Source organism: Manacus candei, unplaced genomic scaffold (assembly GCF_025592945.1).
Source record: "Manacus candei isolate 608988 ecotype Guabito, Panama unplaced genomic scaffold, ASM2559294v1 h1tg000061l, whole genome shotgun sequence".
Lineage (NCBI taxonomy): Eukaryota > Metazoa > Chordata > Aves > Passeriformes > Pipridae > Manacus > Manacus candei.
Genome location: NW_026138109.1, coordinates 7634325 through 7661462, shown reverse-complemented (window position 1 = coordinate 7661462; position 27138 = coordinate 7634325). Strand labels below are relative to the sequence as shown.

The 27138-nt window shown below is 43.4% G+C and overlaps 1 protein-coding gene across 9 annotated transcripts in view; it reads right to left on the bottom strand.

Annotated features, from left to right (window-relative positions):
- The window catches only part of FAM219A (family with sequence similarity 219 member A), a 94724-nt gene that overhangs the window by 25482 nt on the left and 42104 nt on the right, over nt 1–27138 (bottom strand). For all 9 annotated transcript variants that reach the window (XM_051804573.1, XM_051804575.1, XM_051804569.1 and 6 more), the window contains one exon: nt 16870–16969. In XM_051804573.1, coding sequence (XP_051660533.1) covers nt 16870–16969 — 100 coding nt within the window. The remainder of the gene's footprint in view (nt 1–16869; nt 16970–27138) is intronic.

Below are 27138 nucleotides of genomic sequence, written 5' to 3'. Positions count from 1 at the left end.
TTTTTACACCTTTGTCACCCTTTATTGGGGCAGTGCATGGGGCAGCAATGCTCAGAAGACGTTTGGTAACACAAGCTGCCAAAGGGCTGAGGCTATGACACTGCTATCCCAGTGCTGCTCCTGCCGGGCCACAGGCAGCCCCAAAGGATAAAGGGTGGGTGCTAAAACATTGCTGGCCTGAGCAAGGTTTAAAACTACTTTTGGGAGTCTGTAAATGGGAGTTTAGGCAAAGGGGAGGTAGGTGTGACCATGACTGAATGTCAGACACTGTGTCTCACTCCACATACCACTAATCTTGCAAAGACTCATGCCTTTGGATTGGCAAACAGGCCTACCTCCTCCAAATAGCAGGCAGAGGAGGTTCCTGATTCTGCCTCTCAGCTGCCTACTCTCAACACCTTGCACTGAGACTGTTGGCAATGCTGCAGCTGCTGAGTCCCCACTATCTGACCCTCTCTCCTAAATGAACCAGTGAGGCAGAAATTCTGGCAGACCAACAATCTTACTGCCCTCCTGGATGACCAGCTGAAGGGAGGAAAAATCTCAGCTTGGATTTGCCCATCAAAAGACCATTAGCTAAGGATTTCCTACAGCATTTCTAAGAGAAAAGGAAGGAGACATGCAAAAGCAATACAAGAATTATCATGATTTTTATGCCCTTTGCATGCCTAGGTCAGGTATATGTTGGGCCACAGCATGCACATGTTCAGCTTCACTTGGCACATTTGAGAGCGAAAATTGCCACCTGTATACAAACATAAGGTTTATTTTGTAGAGCTACCTGTTTGTCTGCCTGACTGAGCTGTGGTGAGATGAAAGGAACAGAAGAGTTGTAGGAGTAGAAGAAAAGAGGAAAGAAACAGCCTGAGGGTCTCAGCAAGCAAGGCTTTATTGCAGTAGAGCTAAGGAACTAATGAGTGTGTATAGAAGATGCAGTTGCTTGCCTGAGGAAATTAAGACAAAAAAGAGACTGTACATAAGGACTACAGACAGCTAGAATGGGAGGTGTTTCAACGATTTACTGTTTCTTTTGGTTTCAACTTCAGTTTGAATTATCTTTCAACAATTAAGACATACACGAGGCTTTAACTTTTGTACACACAGACACTTAAACACAGCAGAAGCGGATCGACTTTAATCACGAAAAAGGGGAATGAGGAGGGTCAGGTTATATAAAGGACTTTATAAGGGTCAGGATATATCAGGGACTCTATAAGAAATGATCTGCCTGCCCGTCAGTCAGGTTGTGCTGCCAGGTGAACAGGCAGATGTGAAGGGAAGAGTTGATGACAGTGGGGAGATGCTGGCTGGCTGCTGATGGAGCAGGCAGGATGTGCAATGAACTAAATCCTACAGACTCCAATTGAAAGCAAAAGACATGAAGAGCAGGAGGTTGTAATCTTAAGGCATGGTGGGATTTCAGAGAGCCTTTGTAGAGATACAAGCTTGCTTTGTTTTTCTTTTTGCTATGCATTCTTGTAAAGAAACTAATTTTCCTGTTCATAATCTGATTTGAATCAAGAACACAGGTTTCCATTGCCAACCAACTGCATGCAGGGCTCATAGTATCAACTGTCGTCTTTTTTTTCCTTGTTATTTTTCTCCACACAAGCACCAACAACTTTTAGGTCATACTGTATCTCAAATTACCCTGGGGACAGAAAATAAGGGTGACAGGTTTATCTGTCCTTAAGACAACTTAATTGTGAAGTGACATCAGAAACTGTCTCTGAACTGGGATGTCTGCAGGAGACAAGGAGTGGGAATGAGGTACCGGTTCCCCAGAGGCAAGAAGTTCAAGCACTTGCAGGGAGGACTCTCTCAAGTCTGGAATCTCTTTCTCACACACGGTATGCTGGAAGCAGCCTGGCTTTTGCCAAAACCCAAACAGAAATAGCTTTAACACTCAGATTTCCGGACGGTCTCTCCACCCCAATGATGCTGGCACACTCAGTGCTGAAAAAGGACCAGGGAAAGCTGTGAGAAGAGGGAAAGGGTGGCAGAAAATACTCACTGCTTTCAACAGGTCTTTGTGATTTGTAACAGCTGCATTTATGAGGTGAATGGAAGGGCAGTGCCAAGCTTCGGGGAATAAAAAACCTTTAGCTTCTCTTCAGTAGAGATGCGGAGGAAGCCTAGGGACTGACAGCCTTGTCCTTTCCAGGGATGGCATGTAAGCCAAAATTTGGAGGCACTGGAATCTGCAGAGCTGCCTTTAACAGTTTCTCCTCGGGCAGTGTGTGCACTGGGAGAATGAGAATCATCATTCTCTGATCACCCAATAGACGATCCAGCAAAGCCATCTGACTGAGGAGACATGTCCTGACTTGCAGCTCACAGGGATAAAAATGAGGACAAAAAGAACAACAACTCAAACTAGCAATTTTCTATCCTCTGCATCTGTTCCCTGGGTACTTTAAGTCATATTGACTCAGCCTGATGACAGAAACAAGGTTTCTTCCTACCAGGTCTCCAGGGTCCAGTAAAATATAAAGAAAAGCAAACTGCATCTCCTCTCCTGACCACGCTATGACAAAGCTGTCAGAACAGCTCTGACAGTGTCATGTCTGCAGCAACGTCTGGTGGGAAAGGCACAGAGAGCCATCACTCTTCCACATTCCTCTGGAGAGAACTATATTGGAAACCAGAGGCAGAAAGTATTTTCTTCTGTAAATTGCATCGATTTCATGCTTAAAAGCAGTGAATTGGAATTAACAAGACTTCCAACAACGTGTCCCTGCTGTGTCTGTTCTGGAGAGGCTGCTTTGCAACAGCCAATTCCAGTAACACAGAGAGATAAATTTGGGGGTTAAATATACCACACTTTGCTCACTGGATAGGCCTCAGTGGCTGGAAAAGTGAACATATGGTTTTCTTTACTTGCAGTGTTAAATGTGCTCTGCTTACTTTGGCTGACCTTGTGAAAAATTGTACTTAGGATTCACCACTGGCTCCATAACCTGATCATGTGGAACAGAGCTCATGAAGGTCAACCCACATCTAACAACAACAGTGCAAGGTGCTGGGGACGTGGCAAGGCATCACCACGAGAGTGTTTGCGTTTACCAGGTACATCCGACAAACTCCAAATGCTATAAGTCTCCAAGCGAAGGAACAGAGCAAAAGTCAGGATATCAGGATATCAGGAGAAAATTCTTGGATATCAGGAGAAAATTCTTTACAGAGAGAGTAATCAGGCATTGGAATGGGCTGCCCAGAGAGGTGGTGGATTCACCATCCCTGGAGATTTTTAAACGCAGATTGGACGTGGCACTGAGTGCCATGATCTAGTAAATGGACTGGATTTGGACCAAGGGTTGGACTCGATGATCTCAGAGGTCTTTTCCAACCCAATCGATTCTATGATTCAGTGCCTGGGCAGATGGTGCTTATGGGGCACTTTCCCTATGGAAATCTCTGAGGACCATGGTCTTCACTTGAAGTCAACTGGGTGATGTTAGCACTGCCAGACTGGCAGAGGGATCTGTGTGTAGCACACACCAGAGGCTTTGAAGAACTGCCCTGACTAATAAGTTTTTCAGTGATGTCCATTTACATATCATGACATGCCCCTGCTTACACTTTTCTTTCACCCAACAACCTCATTTCCTCCACTGAGCACAGCTCAGAGTACTCAGCCTTTCCACAGCCCTGTTTGTTAACCACTGCTAGGGGGCCTTTTGAGCACTAACTACATGGTGAGTACTCAGGAGCCAGAGTAAATAATTCGTTGAGGTGAAGGACCAGAAGAAATGTGCTCATGAGTCTTCAATTTTAGGGCCTCAAATATTCTCTGGTTAATTTTTCACAATTCTGTGATTCTGCCTCTGGATTATACACCTGGTCTATAAGGTCTGACAAGTTGTTTTTTTGTTTTGTCTTGCCTTTGAAAAGTTTTAGTATTGTTCTGTAACCTTGTTAGATGTTTTGTTAGGAACAATCAGCTTTTTTCCAAACTCCAAGACCATGAAAGAGAACTTATTTTTTCTGGGCTACAGACAACACATCAGTTTGCTACAGACCAACATTCCCTTTTTCTCAAGGCAACCTCCACACTTTAACAGTCTTGAACACCTGCTCACTGCCTCCACTCCTGCCCTAAAATCTTCACAAGATCAAAACAATGTTTTTCAAGTTATTAAAAGTTGGTGAGCCAACCTCACCTTCCAGGGTGGATTTTAATCTTCCCTGATTCAAATCCATTCCCCTGTTCTACAGGGAGAAAAACATGTAACACGAAAGGGAAAAACATGGGATGGGAGGATTCATTTCCTTTTCTTTTCATTCTGTCTTTTCTTATGTTGTTGGTGGCATGCAGCAGGTAGGGTGTGTGACAGCCAGCCTTTGGGTCCTGTCTTTTTCTGCGAAGTTCCCTCAAAAATCCAAATCACAGCCAAAAAAAAAAAAAATCCCTCCACCAGTCTAAGTGCCTTTTCCAATGTCTAGTTGAGACATCACCAACACCAAGAAGAACTCAAATTGGTCTAAGAAATGGAGGTGTTGTACAGCTGCCTTAGTAGCAGCTTGTCACCTCACACGAACACATGCACAAACATCTTGATTTTGGTTCTTCTTTCTAATATTCCATCACTACACTCCGTGAATGCCCTAGGACATAGTACAAGAAATCAGTTGCTTGCAGGTAATAAAAAATCACTAAGCATTGAGAACCACGAACAAAATGCAAGTTAGGAAACACATCTATAAGAGAACAAATCTCCCTGCCTGTGCACTGGAATCAGTAAGCAATACAAGCAAAGGAGAAAATGAATTTTAATAAGTTTTTAAATTCAATCACTGTAAAATCAAGAAGATTTGGTGAATTAAAGAGAAAGAACAGAAAGCAATAATTAAAATTTAAAAAGAAGAATATTTATAATGAAGTGAAAATCAAGTAGTAATTGGGTTTTTCTTGTTTACCAGTGGACATACCAGAGGAGTGCTTTGTGTGCCAGTGGACACAAGTCACCTAAATCTAGCTCTGCAAATCCAATTGTGTTTGTGCTGGGAGCCCAAAAGAATAATTAGAGAGGACTTAATTTTTTTCAGTAGGGAGTAGAAACTATACGACACCTAAAAAAGTAACTGGAGTCCTAAGCAGAAAAAGGACCACAGGATTACTTCAAGTTGGAAGGGGCCTCAGGAGGTCTTTAGTCCAATGTCCTGCTCCAAGGAGCATCAGCTCTGGGATCAGATTGGGCTGCTCAGAGCTTTATATTTAGTCAGATTTTCAAAACCTTCAAGGCTGGAGATGATACTACCTTCCTGGGAAAAGTTTTCCCATGCTTGATCATCTTCATGGTGAAAAAGGATTTCTGTAAGGTGAGAAAAGAAGCAGGTTGGGAATGAAGTGTGCACTCGATGCTCCAGGCAATTTACTTCCAACTCAGGCATGTTGCTATCATTCCTCAATAGCACAGAGGGGGTTTCACATGAAGGTTTTCCACTCTCCTTAGAACTCTCCAGATTATCCTGGTCATCTCCCATCTGATGGTCATGACCAGGTTAATGCAGACAACTGGCACTGTCTTTTGCTCTCTTTATTCCTGACCTTTTCCCTTTTTCTATCTGCCCTGGCTTAAAGCAGAGGAGATTACAGCCTGGTTCTAGGTCAGGTGAATGTCCTGTAGATGGTTCAATTCACTTAGTCAACGAGACCCAAAGCAGCCACAGTCTTTTCAATGCAGTCATGTCTCTGCTTCCTAGGGAGATGGAAACTCCCAGGTACCCATGAATGTTTAACTGCAGATGGAAAGAAAAACACTGCCAACCAAGGAGCTAAGATCACCTCCTTGTGTTGCTGGTCATCCCCTTTCAATGAAGGATAGAAAACCCAAAGGACTCAAAGTCAAATTCAAGGACTGTTGTGTATTGTGGCTCTTCTGCACATTGGCAGGAGTGAGTTGGCTGTGTAAGATGGAAGGAACTAAAAACACGATATCTGCCTGCACAGAAATAATCATGTCAAAGTTTTGCTTTCACATTTTGCTTCACCCCCTGCCCAACAGATCAGAGGCTGCATAAAGCCACATTTCAACCTGACAGTTGAAGCATTCAGGCAGAAAAAGAAACTGAACTTGAATCTTTCATGTTATGGCTGAAAGTCTGTATCTAAAAAAGACATAGCTGCTTTGTGAACCTGAGTCTCCCAAACTTTTTATAGTCAAAACCATGTTATGAATTAGATATGAATCTGTGAAGAGTTTTGGAACAACCAGTTATATGTTCTTTTATTGACCTTATAAAAAAAAGTAGTGCTAGGGTTTACTAGGAAGTTTAAGCCCAGGATACTTGTTTTTCTTTAAAAAAAATGTAAGCAAAACCTGAAAATCTGAATTTTAAAAGCAGCCTCCATTATGGACTCAAACTACTCATGCTTGACAGCATCACTTTAAATATTAAATATGTTAGCCTTGTTCAAGATATATTTTTAGCAGTGTCATTTAATATGTCAAACATGGTTTTTCAGGTGAACTTATTCAATTGTCTCACTTGTACACTTCTCTCAATTTTCTAGTCCTACAACCAGTATTTAAAATAAATCACAGGAAATCTTTCTTTTTTTTTTTGAAAATCAGCTCTTACTTTCAGGCTGGGCAGTGATGGGGGCCAGAGAGGGGCTGTTTTCTGGCACAGAGTGGCTTGGGAGCTATGTTGCAGCAGAGGAGCTGCCAGCAGCCCGCAGCTTTGAAACACCCAGTGTGATTAAACCTTCTTCTCATAGCCAGCTCACTGTTTACTCAGGGCAGAAAGCACTTTTTAACTCGTGAGCTTCAGACTGGTGAGCTAGACAGAAGAACTGCATCATTCCTCCAGAAGACATTAACACCTGCTGACTTAATTGAACCAATTTCACAGCAGTGATCAAAAAAGAAGGTATGTAGGTTGTTTGGAAAAAGTGGGGATTGTCTTCCATTTAAGAGCACAAGGTAGAAAAAAATCAAAGTTACAGCAAACATAAAGTCACAATTTTGCGTTTACAGTAGAATTACCTTAAAACCCTGTAGAGGATTTATTTTATTGTGCTATAAACAGTGCTAGTTTACAAGACAAAGAGTTGGAAAAATTCCCCATTCACAAAGGCTTAGGCTGAATCAATTCAAGCTCTTCTCAAGGTAACCAGGGAGTGGGATAAAAAAGGCAGAGAGTTAAGAAAAGAAAAAAAAAGATTTGGGCAGATTTCACAGGTGAAAGGGACAATGGAGAGGAAGGAAGGCAAGAGTCCTTGAGAGTAATGGCTCAGCTGTGCAGTCTCTAAAAGTGAGGATGGATGATTTCACTGATATTGAGAGTAGGATGAAGCCAGGGAGAGGAGCAGTTTGCAAAGCAGCATGGAGAGAACAGGAGTCTACTACTTGTAGGAGGCAGACACAAACAGATCACAGTGGTTATACAGGTGAAGCTGGAGATGGATCTATCTGCCATGAATGTACATTACCTTTCCCCTTGTAACTGGACCTGGAGAAAGGACACAAACATTGCCTATGGGGTATGCTTTTCTATAGGTTAAATACTCAGATGTTTTAAAATTTGATGAAAAGTTTCTGGTTTTCCTTCTGGAAGATGTTTCAAAAAGGAGACTATAGCTATTTTGCACAGTACCAGGCTTCATAATCTCATTTCCATGAGTGATGCAATAAAAGCACAAGCTATTCAGCCATGATTCAGACAGCAATTAAAGCTTTTTGACAGTTGTGTTTAACAACTGGAGAAATGGGATCAGACTGTCCAATTACTGCTGTGACTTTATAACTTCTTAAATAAAATCTTATCTTGGTAAATATATGGCATCCATAAAAACAGCTTTATTTTCCTGCAGTGTGACCTGCTTTATAGAGAATGCCTGCCAAGCAGAACAAGAAAAGACCAGTGCCAAAAGTTCGAGGTTTGAAAGAAAAGGAGAAGTGCCAGAGACTTTCTACACACAGCAGAGCAGGAAGACTGTGATCTGTCCCAGAGAGGTCACTGCCTTGTTACTGCCAGGGGTGAAGTGATTGTCAGGGAACAAAGCTCCCTCTTAGTCCCAGTCAGGACTCAGAAGATCCAGAGGTCTCTTTGCACAACTAGTCCTACCATCTCCACTGCAGCTTAATTCCCAGTCCTAAAACTTCTCCATAAAGAATGGTGTTGGTTGGTGTAAGAGGCTGAGATGCTGAGTACAGCTGAAGCTGCAGTGGAGTTGCTTCCACCAGTCTGCTAATCTAGAAAACAGCCTCTTCTGCCTGTGCCCAGCATAGGCTCATATTGCTCCATGACCTGCTTCAAACAGTACTCCCTCCATGAAGAACTACAGAGGAAACCCCCGTGGTTTCTTCTGTGCTGCCCCCTGCTTTTGGGAATTCCTCCTCCCTAGACCTCTGAACCAAAACTGATGGATGTGGTGAAATTTGACTATTGCTAACTGGGCAAAAACTGTACTCCATTTGTGGTTGCCGCTTCTACCTCAGTTGTTCTCCACCATTCCATGTGGCACCTCTCCCTGCCTGCCATGTCAGAGCTTGGCCTTGCAGGTGCTGCTTTGGCTGCACCACTGGCTGGGTCTGGCAAGCGGGGCTCTGCTGTGCACAGCTGGATGTAACACCGTCTGCTATGCCTGGGACCAAGACTGTTCCTGGATTCACAGGAGAAGGGTTCCTTGGATGTATCTCTGCCATGCTCAGACGAAGTCTGGATCCAAGACTGTCACGGTACCCTCACCTAACAAGGACTCTGCTAACGACAGGACACATGATATGGATGACCTCCTCATCTACGCTGCTCTCCTGCTGTGGTACACGAAATTTTCTGTGTTCATCTAAGTTCTGAGTCTTCAAAGGATCCTTTGAGATCCTTTAGATCCTTAAGATCCAGGGAAGCAACGTGAAGTTTTCAGGGTGCTGTGAACATCCTCTGTGCATAAGGACAGCAGTTAAAACCCAAGAATTGCAGTGAACTTACTACACCAGCACATGCTCCTTCCTTTTGAGAAGTGTGCATTATTTTTATTTAATAGAGCTTGATCTGCTGATGGAGCATTTTAGTCCCCACATTCAATAACCAGACAGTAACTTTTCCCTGTTAAAAGCTGAGTGTGCATCACAGAGAAGACAAAAGTGGGAGCCCACATCACTGAAAAATCAGAACAAATTCAATTAACTATCAGGAACAGTTTAAGGCTCATCATTAATAAATCAAACACATTTAAAAAATGAATCATCCAATACTGTCCTTAGATACTGTGGTCTGTTCTGGAGCCAATTTACATTAATTACACTGGGCTGTACTTACTTCCCTTGAGTGCTATGAAGAAGCTCATCTACCTGTGGAGACATCAGAAGGAATTACAGAAATAGTAATATCTGGGTAATTCAGAACTGGGGAAATGTTGCACTGTGGTGGGCCAGAGGAACACGTGTAACCTACATTAAGGACACAGAGCTGAGAAGCCAGAAAAGAGTACTATTGCTCTTTTCTGTGTTGATTTTGTTAAAGATACCAACACCTGAGCAGGCAGCCTTATCATCTCAGCTGGTGTTACTCTTTTTAATGTCAGGAACAAGCTGCAAATCACCTTTGGGGACACTTCTCTTTTAAACCAGCTTTCTACATACTTCACAGAAAACAGTGATGAGAGTAATAGATACTTGTGTAATGAGACCTCTGAGCAGACCACTGTGTGGTGCTGCCTGCTGGGTTAGGCTTTGCTAGACCAGGTAGTACTTATTGCCTCACAACCTTCTGAGGTGCTTCTCATATTTGAGGTGACTGACTATGGTTGGTCAAAGAGAACCAGTAATTTGCAGCTCCGGGCATGAAACCCCTCACTCCAGATGCTTTGGCCCATTCTCAATACAAAATAACTTGTGTAGAAGAAGATCTTCTGGACTAGCTCTTTTTCCTAGACTATCAGATCTGTAGGTACTGTAAAAATATGGAGTGGCTAAAGGATGGCCAGGTAATACTCAAAAATCATTCAATTACCTTACAGCTTCCTCTGTCATGACCTTCTATCTGAAGGTATATCAGCCAAGAGTGAACAACACAAGATGTGAATGGGTGTGAGTCTGTCGGCCTGTGAGGTGTGGGAAGACCCAGGAATGTGTCACAAGAGAGGCGAATGTATCCCAGTGGAGGGCTGGGAAAGGCCAGTGAAGCCCTGGTGTGGTGCCATAACAAATCAAGCAAATTGCAGTGACACAAAAATCAAGGTCATTTGCTGAACTTCATGCAACATCATTCCCATATTCATGTGCTTGTGTTTTGCTCCTGGGATATGCTGATTTCCCTTCCCTCTGTCTCACCCCCTTACCCACTCCCTCCTGCCTAGTGCTCTCTGCTGAACTCCAGTGATTGCTTTGTTCCAGTTTCTCTAAGTGGCTTTACTCTCCACCCAAGCCTGTCTCATGCACCTCTTCCTTTCTGCCCCTCTACTTCTCCTCTAACTAATCTACAATAATATGCCTGTCAGAACCATTTTTCTGCCCTCATCTTCGCTGCTTCTTCTGCAGACAGCCTTTCTGCCCTTAATGTGATGCAGCTGTTTGCTCTTTCATCCCCTCCAAAAAGAGCCTAGAGAGATATCCTACAGGAAGGACGCTACCATAACCCTGTGTACGCCATTTCTCTTCATAAATGGAAAGAGTGATAACAGACAAAACAATGTTTAAATGAATGCCTCCCAAGCTCAGTGAGACTTCTAAGCGGAAGGCTGCACTTCTATCTTCATGAAGAAAATCAATAGCAGTGCTGTATCGCTCCCTCTGTCTGGCTTCCATGCTGCCCTCCTCCCCCAGTACAGAGTACAGACTGTGTTCAAGGAAATGGGTGCTCCTGGGGGAGCAGAATGGCTTTGTGCACTTAAGGTAATGATGTCACTTGAGGTCACCATACAAACAGTTATGGATATGGAAAACTACAGTTTTGTCAATAGAGCTGGAACCTGGGGACCTAGCTTACGAGTTACATGGTTTTTTATAAAATGTTTCCCTAATTTACCTACAGAGCGTCTTCCCAGAAACAACAGCTCATGTACCTAATTAGCATTAATCACCTTGGTACAGAAGAGCAACTGGGAATAGTACAGTACTTGAAGTACTGACAAAATGATACACTAATGGCATTGATTTGTCCGGTGTACTTCAACTTCCCTTTATTATTTTGTTTTCTGTACAAAAAGCTCAAGAAGTCACAAGCTGTGAAGCAGACTGGGAAGTGATGACGCAGGAAAGCAGCCACAGATGCGGGCAGGCACAGGGCCTTCCAGCCTACACAAGATGCTTGCTCCCTGCTCTGTTTGGGCCTGCATCTCCCAGTACCAGTTTTGCATTTGGAGGCAAGAGAAGCCCTGGAAAGGGATTTCTGAGTACTGCATCCTTTTGAACAGCAATGGGATAAGGTTGCTCTGCTATGCGCTTTGTGGCTCTTTGATGCAGAGCTTTAAAACAAACTCTGAACCCACACCCTGCCCTAGGAGAAGGGGTTAAATAACTACACCAATTGAAAGATCAGTCTCAGGAGCCACATGGGGAGATAAAGGCAGTCTGTCCTTTCCTGGGATCAGAGACCATCTGTAAAGTTTCAGCCAGAAATGCACCAATTTTGTTATGTTGAACCCTGAGGGCTTTGTAGTTCTGACTGATATTCCTAGAAATATTCCTCCCTGATCTCACAGCAATTCAATATCTGCCATGAATGCACAGCAGCAGGCTGGAAGGCAGGAGCTAACATCACAGACATGTCATCAGCCTCTGTCCCCAAACGGATTATCTCCTCTGTTCACTTCAATCTCCACCAAGATAGGACTTAGTCATAAATTAGATCTTCAGTATCGTCCAAATCAAGCACACCAGGGAACAACATTCCCTATGTCTTTGCAACAGCATTTTTGTTGCTGTTTAGCCCCTACCAGTTTTGCTTGGTCCAAGCAAACAGCATGCCAGTGACTTGCTCAAGGTTTTTGAGAATCTTGTTAACAAGCAAGAACTAATCCAATGGAACTAAAATAATTCACTGCTTGGTAGTAGACACACTAATTGGTTTCTCCATGCAGAATACCCATCCCTAGCTAGAGACTGTGGAAGACAGAGACAGGAATTTCTCTGCTGTCACCAAGTAAAATATTAGGAAGTTTATACATCTTAAGATGAAGAGGAAGCGTTGGTACAGAAAGAAGCAGAAGTAGACAAGGTGGTCTCATCTGAGGTGTCTCCTTGGAGGCTGAACACTATGGTTATTTGTCAGAGAATGCCTTTTTCTACTGTCTCCTAGAGAAAAAAAGCAACATTCTACAGTGCAGCTGGCAGGAGGAAAGTGTTAGTTTCCTACTAATTAATGAAATAACTCTGCACTGTTGGCTTTACAATAGCTTCCTGCCTCTTGAAGCAAGGGAAATTTCTGGTTAGGCTGGTGGATTATATACTTGATTACAGCAGCATACACCAAAGGCAACTTTCTGACTCTTGCTTCTCCTTTCAGAGGTGACTAGAATCAGCCACCATTCTTTTTCAAGTTAAGAGAAATATCATCATGAGATCTAAGCTGGGAGGGGAACAAAACAGTAGCTACGAGAACAGAAAAATTATCTGCTACATTTGCAATTCAGGTAATTTCTTGTTTTTTACAAGAACCTTTGCAAAGAAAATCTAAACCGAAAATCATAAACACTTTGAACCCTGTGTCAATATGAACTAAGCTTCCCCTTGGTCATATGGCAGGAGACCTCAACTGCACATAGTTTACTCAGTCTTAGACACCCTGCTGATGAACCTTCCAAAACCAGTGCCTTATTCTCTAGTCCAAGGATAAAAGGTGCTTACATCTAAGGAAACAGGCACCTCAGAGGGCTGAGGGCTGCTATGAGTGTATGTGCCACTGCCACAACCCCTCATCACAGCTGTTGCTTGTTTTACAGCACTCCAACCATTTTCCACATTGCCTGTTCTGTTTCAACACAAACTGTGTCATTGACTAGCAGGTAAGACAGACACAGACTGTCTGGGTGGGGATTTCAGAGCAGAGAACGGAAATTAAAAATGCAAAATAGAAAAGCAGATGGCATAAGCTCCATGAAAATAATATCTTGTCTCCTGGGAATCCCAGTAGGATCTGTTGCCTTTCAGTAGATGCGGTGCCCCTGAGAGTTACACTTGGGGATTATTCTGTTCCTCCCTCTCTCCTTATCATAACTCTCTTCTGTTTTCAAAGGCTTGTGGTATGTGCTCCATCTGGATATGACTCCTAATAAGGATGTGCTGGAGACATCTCCTAAGCACTAATGCACACCCAGCCCCCAACCCATGCTGTCAGGAGTCTCCTTATCAATGATTTGAAAGAAAGAAAGAAGGGTGGCTGGATCTGGCAGCTCCTGACAGAAAGACAAAGTAGGAGTGTTAGAAAAGTAAGAAATACATAATTAATATAGATAGAATATCAGTAGGGGTTTAAAATTATGAACTACATGAACTGGGAGATGATTTCCCCAACGTGTGAGGTTCTCTTTTTGATGTGGCCCTAAGCAGCAAGCTGTGTGTTTCACTGTTCCACTTATAAACCAGGTGTAACTCACTAGAAATATAAGACAACCGTTAAGTTTTTCCTCTATCTAGCTGACCCCCCAAAGCAAACATGTGGCCAAGTGTGTTTATTTAGAGGGAGAGAAACAACCAAGGAAAAGACCACTCAAGCAGCAGGGTAAATTTGCCTTCAGTGTGTGCAGTACATCACACTCTTTTTGTCACACTTCAATCACTGCAGTGTCTGGAAGCAAAAGTTGTGCTCATGCTGGGTTGGTATTTAACTGAGCTCACCTGACCCAAGCTTACAGCAAGCACATACGATGCAGATTTATATGTGAATCTTCACGAACTGAAAAATGACATTTATCAACCATCCACCAGAACATCTGACATTTGAACAATTGACTCTGATTTAACAGTGAAAAATGCCACTATTCATACGGAAAGCCTGCAACAGGATTAAAACCCTAGTTGCTACAATCCCCAACAATGCCTCTGCCAGTTAAACTCTTAAACATTTATGTACTACCTTAACTTTTTCTAGGCTTAAAGAGATTAAAACCAATCCAAATCCTGACAAGTTTAAAGCAGAAAAGACAAAAAAAATCTAGTTGGAGGAATGGGGGCCAGAGCTGGGAGATGCAGTGATTAAACTGCTTGAAAATTGTAAAGGCTGGGCAGATATTAAGAATAAAAGCAGCAGGAGCTGGTGTGAATTAAAGGCATGTTACACTGCTTCCATACAATACTGTCAGTCTTTTTGGCTCAGATAACCCAGAGCTCATCTGGGGATGGCTGAGAGTAGAGTTGGTCCAAATGCCAGTAGACATGTGTTCACCTAATTAAAGAGGCACGCCATTTCCACAGGCAGAGGTGTTGGAGCAGACTTCTTTCTGAAGACAAGGCAGGAAGATGCTTGTCAGCCTTTCAAGACAATTCTTCTTCAGCAGGTAGGTTTCACCCACTATTACATTCATAACCACACTGTGGTCAGCACTGAGTTCACTGGGCAGAAGCACCAGCTGGAAAGGAGGTCCTGGCAATGGTATGTCTCTATCGACTGCAACTCTTCCAGTACCTCCCTTTGCCTCTGTACTTCATGCCATTCAGCACTGGCTAAATGAAGTAGAATTTTCCCTATATGGAAAAGCAGAAGCTCTGGCAGAAAGGCTAGTCATTCTCTTGTATCTGACCCATGGAAAAAAGCTCTTCAAGTTCTGCAGAAATGTGACTATGGCCTATTTTCATGTATTAGTCCATTTCAATAATTACTTACCTTCCAGTCAACTAAAGTAGCCACCTCCAGTTATTAAATTCCAGTTTACAGAAGACTGAGTTTCTCTTATTTTTCTCATTTCTATTATTCCAGTTTTCATGTTTTTTCTGTCCTATTTCTCAGTCTTTATTGTACTTATGTCTCCCAAATACACTCTGACTTATTTTCTTTGCTTGCTTTTTACATAAAAGTCATCAATGAACATATAAATAATGACTGTTATAGAACTCCATTAGTAATGTCCTTTCTTCTGATACTTTCTCTTTCAACACTACCTGATATGTTTTGAGTTCCAGAGTTTCTCATTCTACTGGCTTTTTTTAGAATACTGAGTTTTGTTAAAAATCTACCTCAAATTACCTTTACATTTAATTTGTATGAATTGAATTTGTTTATACTGAATCCAAATCTATTTTCCATGATCAGACCTCCTATAACATTCTCAGGACTTACCAAAGCCAGGTCTAAAAAAGCACCATTTCCTATCAGGTCAATGAATCTCCAGAGGATATTTTTATTGCCTAGAAAAGCAAGACTATCTCAGACTTACCAGTAATAGCATTAACTGCTCTCTAACCTGTTTCCCAACGTTAAATTCTCCAGAACAACTACTGCAGTAGTAATTATCTCTCTACAACCATTATAGAACACTTTTGGCAGTGAAAAAGTATCCTGGTGGCATATGGCACTCTGGCAGTGATAATCTTTTACCAAATTACGCGTTGTGCCATCATTAACACACTGCTGCTCCCTGCCTTTCCCTGAAAAGCAGCCACTGCTTTTAGGATATTTATGACTGTGGCTGCAGGACTGATCTATTGCCTCAATCCACTTGCTCATATTCTGTATTTGTAGGTCAAGGTCCTCCACTTTGCTGCATAATCTTGCTTTATTTGTGTACCCAACTTGCTGCCTTCTCCTTCCTAGTCACTCTTTCAGGGAAATCTTGTCTGTTCAACTACTTTATTTTCCTTTACTGTCTCTGGGTCTAGGCAGTTACATTCTTTTCTTCACTGCTGTGACCAATTTACCATCTGCTCAGGTGAAGCCCTGAGACTTCACAAGGCTCCTCAGCCTTTTTCTGATGTTTCTTTAAGGCTCCTGTTATAAATGAGACTAACCCTGGTTTTGCAGAAGTGCTGCAGGTCCTTGGGTAAATTTATCTATCAAGAACATATCTTCATAATTTTACACCAATGCCCAAACTTTCCCAAACCTTCTTCAAATTTTAGTTGTCTGCTGACCTTCTCTGTCACTCATTTGGCAGGGGTCAGAGCTATTCCACTTCCATGGGGGCTCCCACTTCTTTCAAAGCCTTCCCAACATGGCATAGGCACCTTCAATCAGATCTAGCAGCATCCTCTCAACATCAATTGCACTGATTGTACCGCTTCCTGTTCCTACTGGGAAATTTTCCACACTCATATTCCCATTTTGTAGCACACTGTTCCTTTGACATGTTTGTCATCAGGTTCTTGAGGCTGTGTAGCAAAACAGTGGCTCAGGTTTTGGAGGCAGGACAACCATGTCTAGATTGTCGTCTTCTTGTAAGCATTAGCCTTGCAAGGAAGCAGAGTATTGTGCTAACTGGATGATTCTGCTTCCTGAACTTCAAAAATACTGCTCAGAAAGAGCATGAGTATTTGTATGAGAACTTTACAGACCTAAAAGCTCTCCATCTCACAGTAACACAGCTCTGTCTTTTCCTGGTAGTGTGTGGACTCTGTGATCCTTTCCCTTTTGTTTGCAACTATTCTGCCTTCCCTTCTTTTTACAGTCCCTCTATATTACCTTCGTTCTTTATCTAGCCAATCCTTGATCTTAGCTTCATAAAAAAACTGTAGGTTTAAAAAAGCTATGCCTTTCTGTCAAGGCACAGCTTCCTTCCTCCACCACATCCCCAGATACAGGGTCTCTACATGTTTGTAGGTCAGTTCCCTTAGCAGCAGAATCACAATGATAAAACTGCTCTGTGAGCTGTTTGAGCCAAGTTGGCATGCTCAGCCACATGCATGGAGATCTGCATATGATCACACAGGCACCTCACTGTATTTCAGACCTTGAATTCAGCCTTTTCAGTCTCCATCAGCAAAGACTTACCTAATTTCACTTGAAGTGGGGATGGCTTATAGTTCATGGCTACAGTCTCTCCCTCTCTTGTATCACAATCTCTGTCCGAAATTGCTGCAGCTGTTGGATCCTGTTAAGAAATAAAAGGAAACAAAACAGAATGGCTTAGCTAAAAGTTCTGCAGTCTCTTCTCTAACTGGTTTTTAGGCAAGTACAGCCCCATTCACATTCAAAGGGAGCAGAGAACATGCCAGTGTTTTAATGGCTGAAACCCAGGGGCAAAACAGAACTCTGGAAGCACATTTAGTATGCTATAAGTACCTCTGGAAATGCCAGGTTTCAACATCAGACTTACATGACGGATGATACGGGGAATATAATGTGGATGGTGGGTCACCAGTTCAAATCCAGCCTAGTTGGCAGTACTCCCAACTAATTTTCACGTGATGACTCCCTGGGGTATTGTATGAAACACATTTACAGTTTCAGCTGAATTCCAAGTGGACTGGTCAACCTCAAGCTTAAAACTAAAAAGTTTGAGACCAGATCTGTGTGAAAGTCCAGCTCACAAGTAATGAAGACTGTATAAGTAGGAGAATTCAATTTCCAGTCCCTCTTTGGACCTAATTTGTGGCTGACTGGAAAGATTTCAATACCTGTCAGCACAGCATCTTTCACTGTCACTGAAATCCCCCCCAAAAAAACAGATCTGCCCAAACACAGAGTCTGTTCCATCATACCTACTGGCAGACAACATGTGTTGAACTCTGTGGTAGAGCACATCAAAGAACTCAGAGAGAGACAAACTATCAAACTATCAGTAGTTCTACCACTGTTAAAAATATTTGAAGAAGTCCTTTCATAGCAAACTGCAAACCTGTTGGAACTATCTCTACTTAGCACTATAGTGAAAACTGAAATTGGTTTTCAAACACATTCCCTTATTCCCATCTAGAAGCTAGAAATTAAATTGAACATGAACATATATGTGTATGTAAATTTGAGTTTATAATAGGTAGAGCTGCACATGCAAAACAAACATTCAGCATTAGGCCAAATCTGAATAAACCATCACCTTGTAAGAAATGGAATAAGGCATCATAAATCAAATACTAGAAAACACTATTCCAAACTGGTGAACTCAATTTCCTTCGCACTACCCAGTAGATTTTGACAGTACTTAAAATGGAGGGAGCTTACAAGACCTTGCATTCAGTGACGACAAGGCTGAACCACATACAACTTTTTCTGCTTTCCTCTAATGCAGTCACTGCTGCACTGTTCCACTTATGCAGCAGCTTAATGACTAGTTCAAATGGTAAGAACAGATCGCAAACCGAAAAGCCAGATTCCAGGAGAACTGGAATTAGACATAAATCATAGAATCACACGCATTTCAGTTTAAAAATCCTACTTTAATAACCACACTAAGTGACAAAATGGCAAAAATGCAGCAGCTGAAATTAAATGAAGCTACAAGTGGTACTTAGAAACAATCCCAACTTTATAAATGAAAATGATGAGCTGTAGCTATCTACGGACACTCAAGGAAGAGATCTGGGATGACAGGTTCCATCAGACGACCAGTTAGACAGGCCAGAACTCTTCAGCCAGGGAGACACAATGAGGATGAGGGCTCTGAGAGAGATCAAAATAATCAAAATAATCCTGAGTGGGGTGAGAAGGTGAATTGGGATCAGCTAGACCTTATATTCTACAAGCATGAGATATCAAGTGGCAGTTAACAAGTAGCAGCTGCAAACAAGGGGAAGCAGGGGGGCAAGTACGGATCTCTTTACTCTCATGACCAGGAACAGGACCTGAGGGAATGACAGGAAGCTGTGTCAGGGGAGGTTTAGGCTGGATACCAGGAAAAAGTTTTTCACTCAGAGGGGGAATGGGCGCTGGAACAGGCTCCCCAGGGAAGTGGACACAGCACCAAGCCCGACAGTACCCAAGATCCATAGATACTCGTGGTTCACATGAATGACAAAAATCAAGAGGGCCCACAAAATCTTACAAAGTTCTATCAGTAAATTAAACACTCAGCATGGAAACTAGTATGTGAATTCCTGACCTCCAGTAAGCACTTGGCAGTGGGTTTTGGATAAAAGGTGAGGTGAAAGCAATGAGAGAAAGAGATGAATTAAAGAGGGGGAGGGAGAAAGAAAGAAAGAGAGAAAGAAAGATCACCAGTCCTGGTTCCAGTGCTGATCCAGCTGATGGGGTGTCCAGGGTCCTGGGGTGCACTTGCACATGGGCTTTGGGGGGGGACCTGTTTATGGATAACTTTACCCTGCCCTGGAGGTAAGTTTCTGACTTTCTCTCCAAATTAGTTATCACGCATAGTTTGTTCTTCCAGAGCTTTCAGGAAATGGGTGCGAGGCTTCAGGGGTCTTTGGTGGCCTTGATATCCCCCCACAGACTTTGCCTGTGTTTGTGCTATGCTGTGCTTATCTCCAGGAGTCAGAACAAGGATGTTTGTCCTGGAAAAGTGCTGCCCTACCTCCGTATGGCCCCTTTCCAGGCACATCGTGCTCGTTCTCACAGTGTGTTATTACTAACAATCCTTGGCTGTTACTACCAACAATCCTTGCTTGGCTCCACAGCCATCCACCTATCAGTGTTTGAGACATAACACATTAGTCCCCTTACCTTCTGGGCTTCCACACATGGGAATGGCCAAATAATACAAGGGACATGTCAGACGTGCTAGAACCTCTCCAAGATGTGTAAGATGCTAAGTGGTACCACTCAAGTCCAGGCTTCTTGGAGGAGAATCTTTTCTCTGACAGCACAGGAAAAGGCAGGATACAGCTGTTTCTAAGGAGCATGACTCCAGGAGCTGGATGCTTTGTAGTGCTACTGAACACAACAAACAAGTCCTTGGAGCCCCAGTCTGCTGGCTGCAGGAAGGCATGAGAGTAGACACATTACAATAAAGGACACACTGTGATGGCCACTTACTGTCTCCTGGTGCAGTACAGCAGAGAGTCAGCTGAGCTCACAGCCAGAAGTCCACAGGGCAGAGAAGGGGTCCTGGCCACTTGGACTAGCTCAGATTCACATTGTTAAAATTATGCTTAAACTCTAAATCAAAACCAGCCCTTATTTTTTGTGGCAAGCTGATGTGCTGACAGAAGCTTTTCCTTTGCAGGTAACCTGACCGTGACATTAGACATCCATTTGCATGAAGAGAGGGAATGGAGAAATGTTCTGAGATGCCTTTGAAGATTCGGACCAGAGGACTCAGCTGGAGCAATCTCAAATGGGCTCTAGACCAAAAAACAGAAGAGACTTCCTAGGCCTCCAGAGAAAACTAGGATGATTTTCGAAGTGTGATATACTTATCCTAAAAGGAGACAAATTCATCCTTGCAGATGTGTTTCCCTCTCCCCACTGATTACAGAGGAGGCCTGGCAGCTGGTGGTTTGCACCCCTGCCTCTGACACTGGAGGTGGGAATGATGAAGGACATAGCAGTGGACTCCATAACAACATGATTCAACACTAAGAATTCTTCCCCAAGGTTTGGAATGATGTTTTTCAGCCCTAGCAGCATAGCACCTTGACAGCAGACGTGCAGGGGAACATGTTACAGCTGCACAACAGACCCAGGACTCGCACACAGGGATCACAAAGCACAGGCCAGGCCCATTTCCTCCACAGAGTAAAACGGATTAGAGAGGAAACCAAGCTGGACAAGGCACAGCATGCCCAGTGCCGGCAGGCATCTATTCCCAGCCCAGGAGTGGCAAGGCACTGCCGTATTTCCCATCCATCACTCCATACATGTTCTGCAGCCACACACGAGACTCCATAGTAACAGTGCCCACTGTGAAAACAGCAGCATTCCCACGGCAGCTCGGCTGGAGCTGTCTCTTTGCACACACATGCTCTGCTTCTGTGCATACTGAATGGGTGCAGTTTCCTCTCTGTAGCTTATCCACCCAGAGAAACGTTTACTTGACTGATTAGCCTTTTGCTTGTGAATCCCTGTCAGCACACTGAGACTCACCGCAGGCTTTTGCTATTGGAATTCACTTGGCAGTTTTGTTCTTTTTCACAAGCCTCCCTAGACCAACGCACTGGGCTCTGACCCCGATGCCAAAATCTCAGCTACACAGTGTGACTGGTCCCAGGACAGATGATGTGATTTCTTTTTGCTCGCTGGGGAGAATGCAACACTCCCAATCAAAACGTAAGTGGCTGCAGGGGCTCTAGATGGCTATGGGTATTTAATATATTTAAGGGATTTTTTTGTTCCTGAGGCCTCCTTATGTCTTTATTCCTAAGGAAAAAATACATTCAATCAGGGCACTGCATGAACATTTGGCTGGGGCCAGAGTTTAATCAAAGTTTTTTTCCTCACACGCTCACAGCTTAATTGGGCAAGGACAATCACAGTATTCGAACGGTGGGGAGTTTTCTTACTAGTTTGTTTCTATAGACTTGACACAATGGACCTTGAAAACTGCCCTCCTGCTGGGAGCAGCCATGTCCTACAGGGTGTGTACCGTGAGCCATTTCTGAATTAGAAATTATTTCCAGGGAACCTCTGTGGGGCAGAAGTGCTGTGAATCGCCGGTATGCAGGGCCACAGAGAGAAGCTGAAAACACTTTAAACTAAAATCTGGGTTTAAAGAAGATGGTATGCTTAGCAGGCTTATTTTTTTCTCTTTCAAATCACTGCTTTCCTTTTTGCAGTACTTTAGAGATATAATATCTGCCTCAGTGCACCAGCTCAATAGCCTTTCATTCTTATCACCTCCCAGTAACCCACACTGACTACAGAGGGGAAATGGCAAAGTGTGCAGTTACACCATGATGGAGCTGGGCACTTGGTGCAAACTTCCACCCTTGTGGCACCTTGGAAAATGCAGCTTCCTTTGCCTTCCTTCATGGCCAACACTTCTGACACCTGGCAAGCTTAATAAGGTCCTGCTTTCCACACTGCCAATCTTCTGGGACCACAATGCACGCGGAAGGGAATGGACACACACAATCTCTGTGGTCTTCAGTTTCCCCTTAAAAACATAGCTGGAAACTGAGAAGTCTCTATCTGCGCATCCTTCCCATCCTAAAAATCAGTCATTTTTACAGCTCTAAAAAAGTATACTCCACTCTGCTGTCTGTGGGAAATTCTATGATCATCAAAGCAGCTCTGCTGATTTTTTTGGATAAAAGTAGAGGGGCATGATTGCCCTTACCCTCTAATCTCTACACTGTATAATCTCTACCACTATACAAGGCCTGACCCATCACTTTTCTCCATAGTTCAGGGGTCTGATTATCATTAGTTGACTCAGTATGAACTGAGTGCTCAGGAATATCATCCAGCTACCTTGTCTCTGCAGTACTCACCAATGATGTGCTTGCTGTCTTCTGTCTAACTTAAAAGATGCTGTAAGTCTCACACGTGTGAGCACACAGCTTACATCAAGCCCTTTTAGCTCAGGAGGTTTCCACTTTCTGGAGCTGCCCATGTGGATCACATGCTGCACACAAACGCTAACAAGAAAGGGCAAGTCCAAGTGCTTTGTTTCTTTTCAACACCAAACATTGAGTTTGGAAAGATGGATGTGCATGAGAGACTGACTTAGTGAGCAGAAAAACAAGCGAGAAACCTCACGTACCCTGAATATAGGGGGTACATTTGGGTCACCGAGAAGTTTCTATCGTTGCCATGTTGTCATTCCAGGCTGCTGGGCTAGAACACTGTGCTGCTAATAAATATTTATGTCTTCAGTCTCTCTGCCCCGGGAACAGAAAATCCTATGCTGTTGGCAGATTCACTCTGCCTCAAGCTGTACCATGCTAGGTATTCCTGAGAAATGTGGCCGTAGGCAGCAGGCTCCTGGGGAGGGGGCTCTGACGTGCACAGGTGGGTATGTAAAAGGATTGTAAAATCCCAGTGTTCTGGACAAGAGACCTCTGCAGCCTCTACATATCACCACAATATAGACATGAAATATATATGAACATAAAGTGCCTAAAAAAACCACCAGGGACAAAACCACTGGGAACCAAGGTGTGCATAGTCTGTCTATGTAAGAAAACAGCATAAAGGAGAGGCTCGAAGGCTGTCGGATTTATAGAGGATCAATCTGATCCCACCATATAGATGAACAGTGGTCAGTAATGGCATGTTTGGCAAGACAAAGGCAAGCATCACAGGGCTATGTACAGGAACGGAACCTGCAACCCTTACTAAAGACCCCTCTCATGCTTTTTTCCACATCCCTCAGGCTTCAGCTTTAGGAGTTTGGAGCCAAACATTTCAAGGGAGATGTAATTCCCTCATCAATCCTATAGATTGAATCTAGAAGCTACAACCATCCCAGAACACTGGAAGAATGTTGTTGTTCTGAGAAGAAAGGGTAAGACTAAGGAGGGATACAATAGCTGTCTTCAGATACAGAAGGAGCTGCCAGAGAGAAAAAAAAATTAGTTTTTTTTTTCCATGTCTCTGATCACCAGAATAAGAAATTACTATCTTAAATTGCAGCAGGATTACAAGGAAATACCAGTAAAAATAACTGTAGAGGCAAGGCTAAGGAGTTGTATTTGCCTGATGAATTTGTGGAATTGTTGTTGCAAACCCAGGGTAGAAACTGATCTGTCACACAGAAAGTCAATAGAGCTGATCCAGTTTTCGGGCAGCCAGATCCAGATTTGGTGCAAGCTGTGAAGATCCCAGATCTTTTCAGGTCCCTTTCCCCTCTCTGTCTTAACAGGAGAGAAGCTTGCTTCTAGGCCAGACTCATTTAGGCAGAACACAGGTCTATCCTGCAAGGATCTCCAAACTCCCCTACCCACTGCCAAGGACCACGGCTGACCTTCAACTTCTCTCTGGGTGAGCTGAGGAAAGCAACCATTTTACTAAGTCTCAAATGTTGAAGGAACTCCAGAATCACACGGTGACCAGAGCAGAAGGCTCCTAGGAAGACATGGTTGTCACTCTTCATCAACGTGTGCCTGCTGCCAGATCCAGAGCACTAACTGTTCATCTCAGCATTACCACCCTGTACCAAAGTCAAAATAAATGGCATTTTGGCAACACAGTGACTGATGCACTGAAATACATTCTGATAGCTACTGACTCAGTTTCAACAAAGCAATAAACAACAACTGTTTATTGACTTTCTACTAGCTCTGCCAATGCACCACTTACAACATCGTTGTTTTTCCTCTCTGAGAAAATGCTGAACAGATCTTATTAAACAGTAACAAATTAGGCCTGCAGTATCCACTAAAAGATCCAGATTTTGAGCCTGATTAATTTATAATTGTAAGACAAACTGGTGTTTGAAACCATTTTTTTTCAGCAATTGAGAGGCAGTGTTAATATTGCTGCATGATTAAAATCTCAAGTCATATTACTTAAACTGAAGAATGTCACTAAAATGACATTTTACTGTGTACACCTGCAGTTGGAGTAGCTCAACTCACTGAGAGGTAACCAGGAGTTCAGATCATTGCTTTGCTTCAAATGGGGGCAGAAGAGAAGTGCCAGTCTGCCTGTGGGTGCCGCAGTGCCTGTGCTGAAATGCTCCCTTGGAGCCTCTGCCCGACTGCCACATCCAAGCTGAACAAAAGGAAGCAAACAGAAAGGCATAAGCTGTGGAAAGGGAACAAGACATTTCGGAGGTCTGTTTTCCTAGTCAAAAATGACATTTGCGGCACAGGGAAGAAACTCTCTTTTTTAAAGATGATGATGTATGACTAAACCTGGGAGTCTACAGTAACAGAGGAAGCACCAACTCAGTAAGTAGCCAAAATACTTTGGGAAAGCATTTGAGGGACAATGAGGAAAACAGGGGGTAATTACATGATTTCTGTTAGATTTCCCTCCAAGAAACCAGCAGCACAAGCAGCCCGTGGTCCTTTCCTTTCAATCACGATAGAGTATATTTAACACCATATTTCCCTCCAGGCTCTTCTCACACACATAAGCCATCTCTATTATCACATGAATTTATAAGTCTGTTATCTTGTGCTAACTTTACATGACTTAAATTGGATCATTAACATTGCAAATTAGAGAAATGCCACACTGCACTCCCCACTGCCTGCAGCACTTGCCAAGTGGTTGGCATGCAATAGCTATTTAAAGCCAGCCATTAACTGAGGTTATGTTTTCAGGATGCTTCCATACCAAAATATTTCCTTCCCTGTATGTCAAGACATTACTCCTTTTCTTTTCTACCTCTGACTATAGAGCCACAGCTCTGAGATGCAACATGAGACCTACAAGTATTTAAAGCAACAAAGCATCACAAACTCCTTGGTAGCTACTCTAAGAGTCAGTTTAGCAACTGGCATCTAGCCAAACCACGATCACAAAACTCCCCATGCAACTTTACAACTGCTCTTTCAACCTCAGCTCTTGAGGTAGGATACCCTCAAAATTATTAAAAAAATTGTGAAACGTGTCAGAAAAGGTCACAGTGTATTTGGAGGACAGAGGCAGGAACAGGAGCCCTTGGCTACATGCTGCAGTTGAATCCCATGGAAAACTGAAGTACCCTGCAGAGCCCTAGTGCTGTCTGTCAGGGACCACGGCAGGTTCTTGTAGTGACTGAATTCATGCACACTGGTTAGTGCTGAGAGCTTATTTAAGATGCGTGTCCCATCTTTACTTCCTGAAGGCTTTAATGGAGCCTCACCAAGAGGAACAGTTTATTCTCTAAGGGAGAGCTGTTTTCCACCTGAAATGAAGACTATCAGAGACTCTACCATGTGGTGGAGGGGAACTGTGCTTCCTACAGTCAACGCCAACATCTAGAGAAACTGGTTGAGAAAGTGCAAGGCAAGTGGTGCCATCACTACCGAAATGCTGTGGTTATCAGGATATATAAAGTGGTTTACAGATCCCCTCCACATGGAGCTAGGCTGTCCCAGCTGTACACGAAAGATGAGCCTAAAGTTTGCCTAAAGGAAACACTGAAATGTTGGTTGGTTCTGCTAGATACTGCAGAAATAATATATTCTGACACAAAACATCCTGGCACAATACAAATGACAGTAGGAAGCCCTGTTTCAGTGAGGCAAGTTCCCACCAATGTCCTGGAGATCAGACAGTCACTTCCATAGGCCATGGATGGGATCCAGCATGGCAAATGTGATGTTATTAAGCTTTCAGAGCCTCTGGCTGTAAGAACAATAGCAGGAAAGGCTGGGACGGCTTGACATCCACAGCTTTTACAGACCAAGGGTTCTAATCAGTTGTTCAGTGTCACAGCAATTACTGGCATAACTCTGGGGTCACTTGTTCTTTTCCAGTTGGTTTGGTTTTGTTGTGTTCTTCTTTTTTTCTTTTCAAAGGCAGCTGATTTTTATATGTTCAGGTACTCTAAGATGAATGAGGCCTTGCTTTTAGCTTCTGGAATACCCCCGGCACCTTTGATCCAATCTCTCAGATCCTTTTCTGAGCTGTTTGATGGCTTCTCCAGTTCACTCCTTCTCCAATAATAATTTTTCATCCTGCCTCTCTCCTGCCCCTAGTAAATCCCCTTTCTTTCAGAGGGCAGGGGTGTCTGGCTCTGCAGGCTCTCCTACTGTGGTCTCAAGTCAACACTGAGACCTGCACAATGGACGATGCCACCCAGTGAGTGTCAGCTTCAGGCATTTCTGGAATGAAAGTGAGATGTGTGCAGACAGCAGAACTTTTATTCAGCCTCTGGATCCGTGTTGAAACCACAGGATGCCCATTCCATTGCACACCTACTTCATGTTTGCCACGTCCACTTCCTTCAACCCAAGGCTCCTCTGGGCAGAGTGTTTGCTGTCTATACAAGCAGAGTTTGTACACCTGCACTTTACTCAGCCTGCACTCACAACCAAGAGCATGGATGCACCTTTTAACTGCTTTCAGCAGGGAATCACCATATCTCCTTTCAGGTACTCAGCCAAAATGGTCTCAGGAAGGAGTTAAAGTTACCAGCATGGGAATGTCAAGGAATTGCAGCTTTCTAGAGAAGTTGAAGATCTGGGGATGCTGCATAGCAAATGCAGTCAGGATGCTTAGGAAAAGAGCAACTACCTGCGCATTTGTCCAAGATCAAAGCTATCTCTGACCCCAGGAAGGAGGGATGCTGAGAAACCCTAGGAAAGAAAACAGGCTGTAAGCAGGATACAAAGCCCCAAAAGAAGCCCTGTGGGGGCCTCACCACTCTGGAATTGAGGCTCTCCAGGGAAGGGTTCACAGAACCAAGCCTGTAAGAGTTTCTAGAAGTGTTTGAACAACACTCTCAGGCACATGGTGTGATTTTTGGGGTTGTCTTGAGCAAATCCAGGA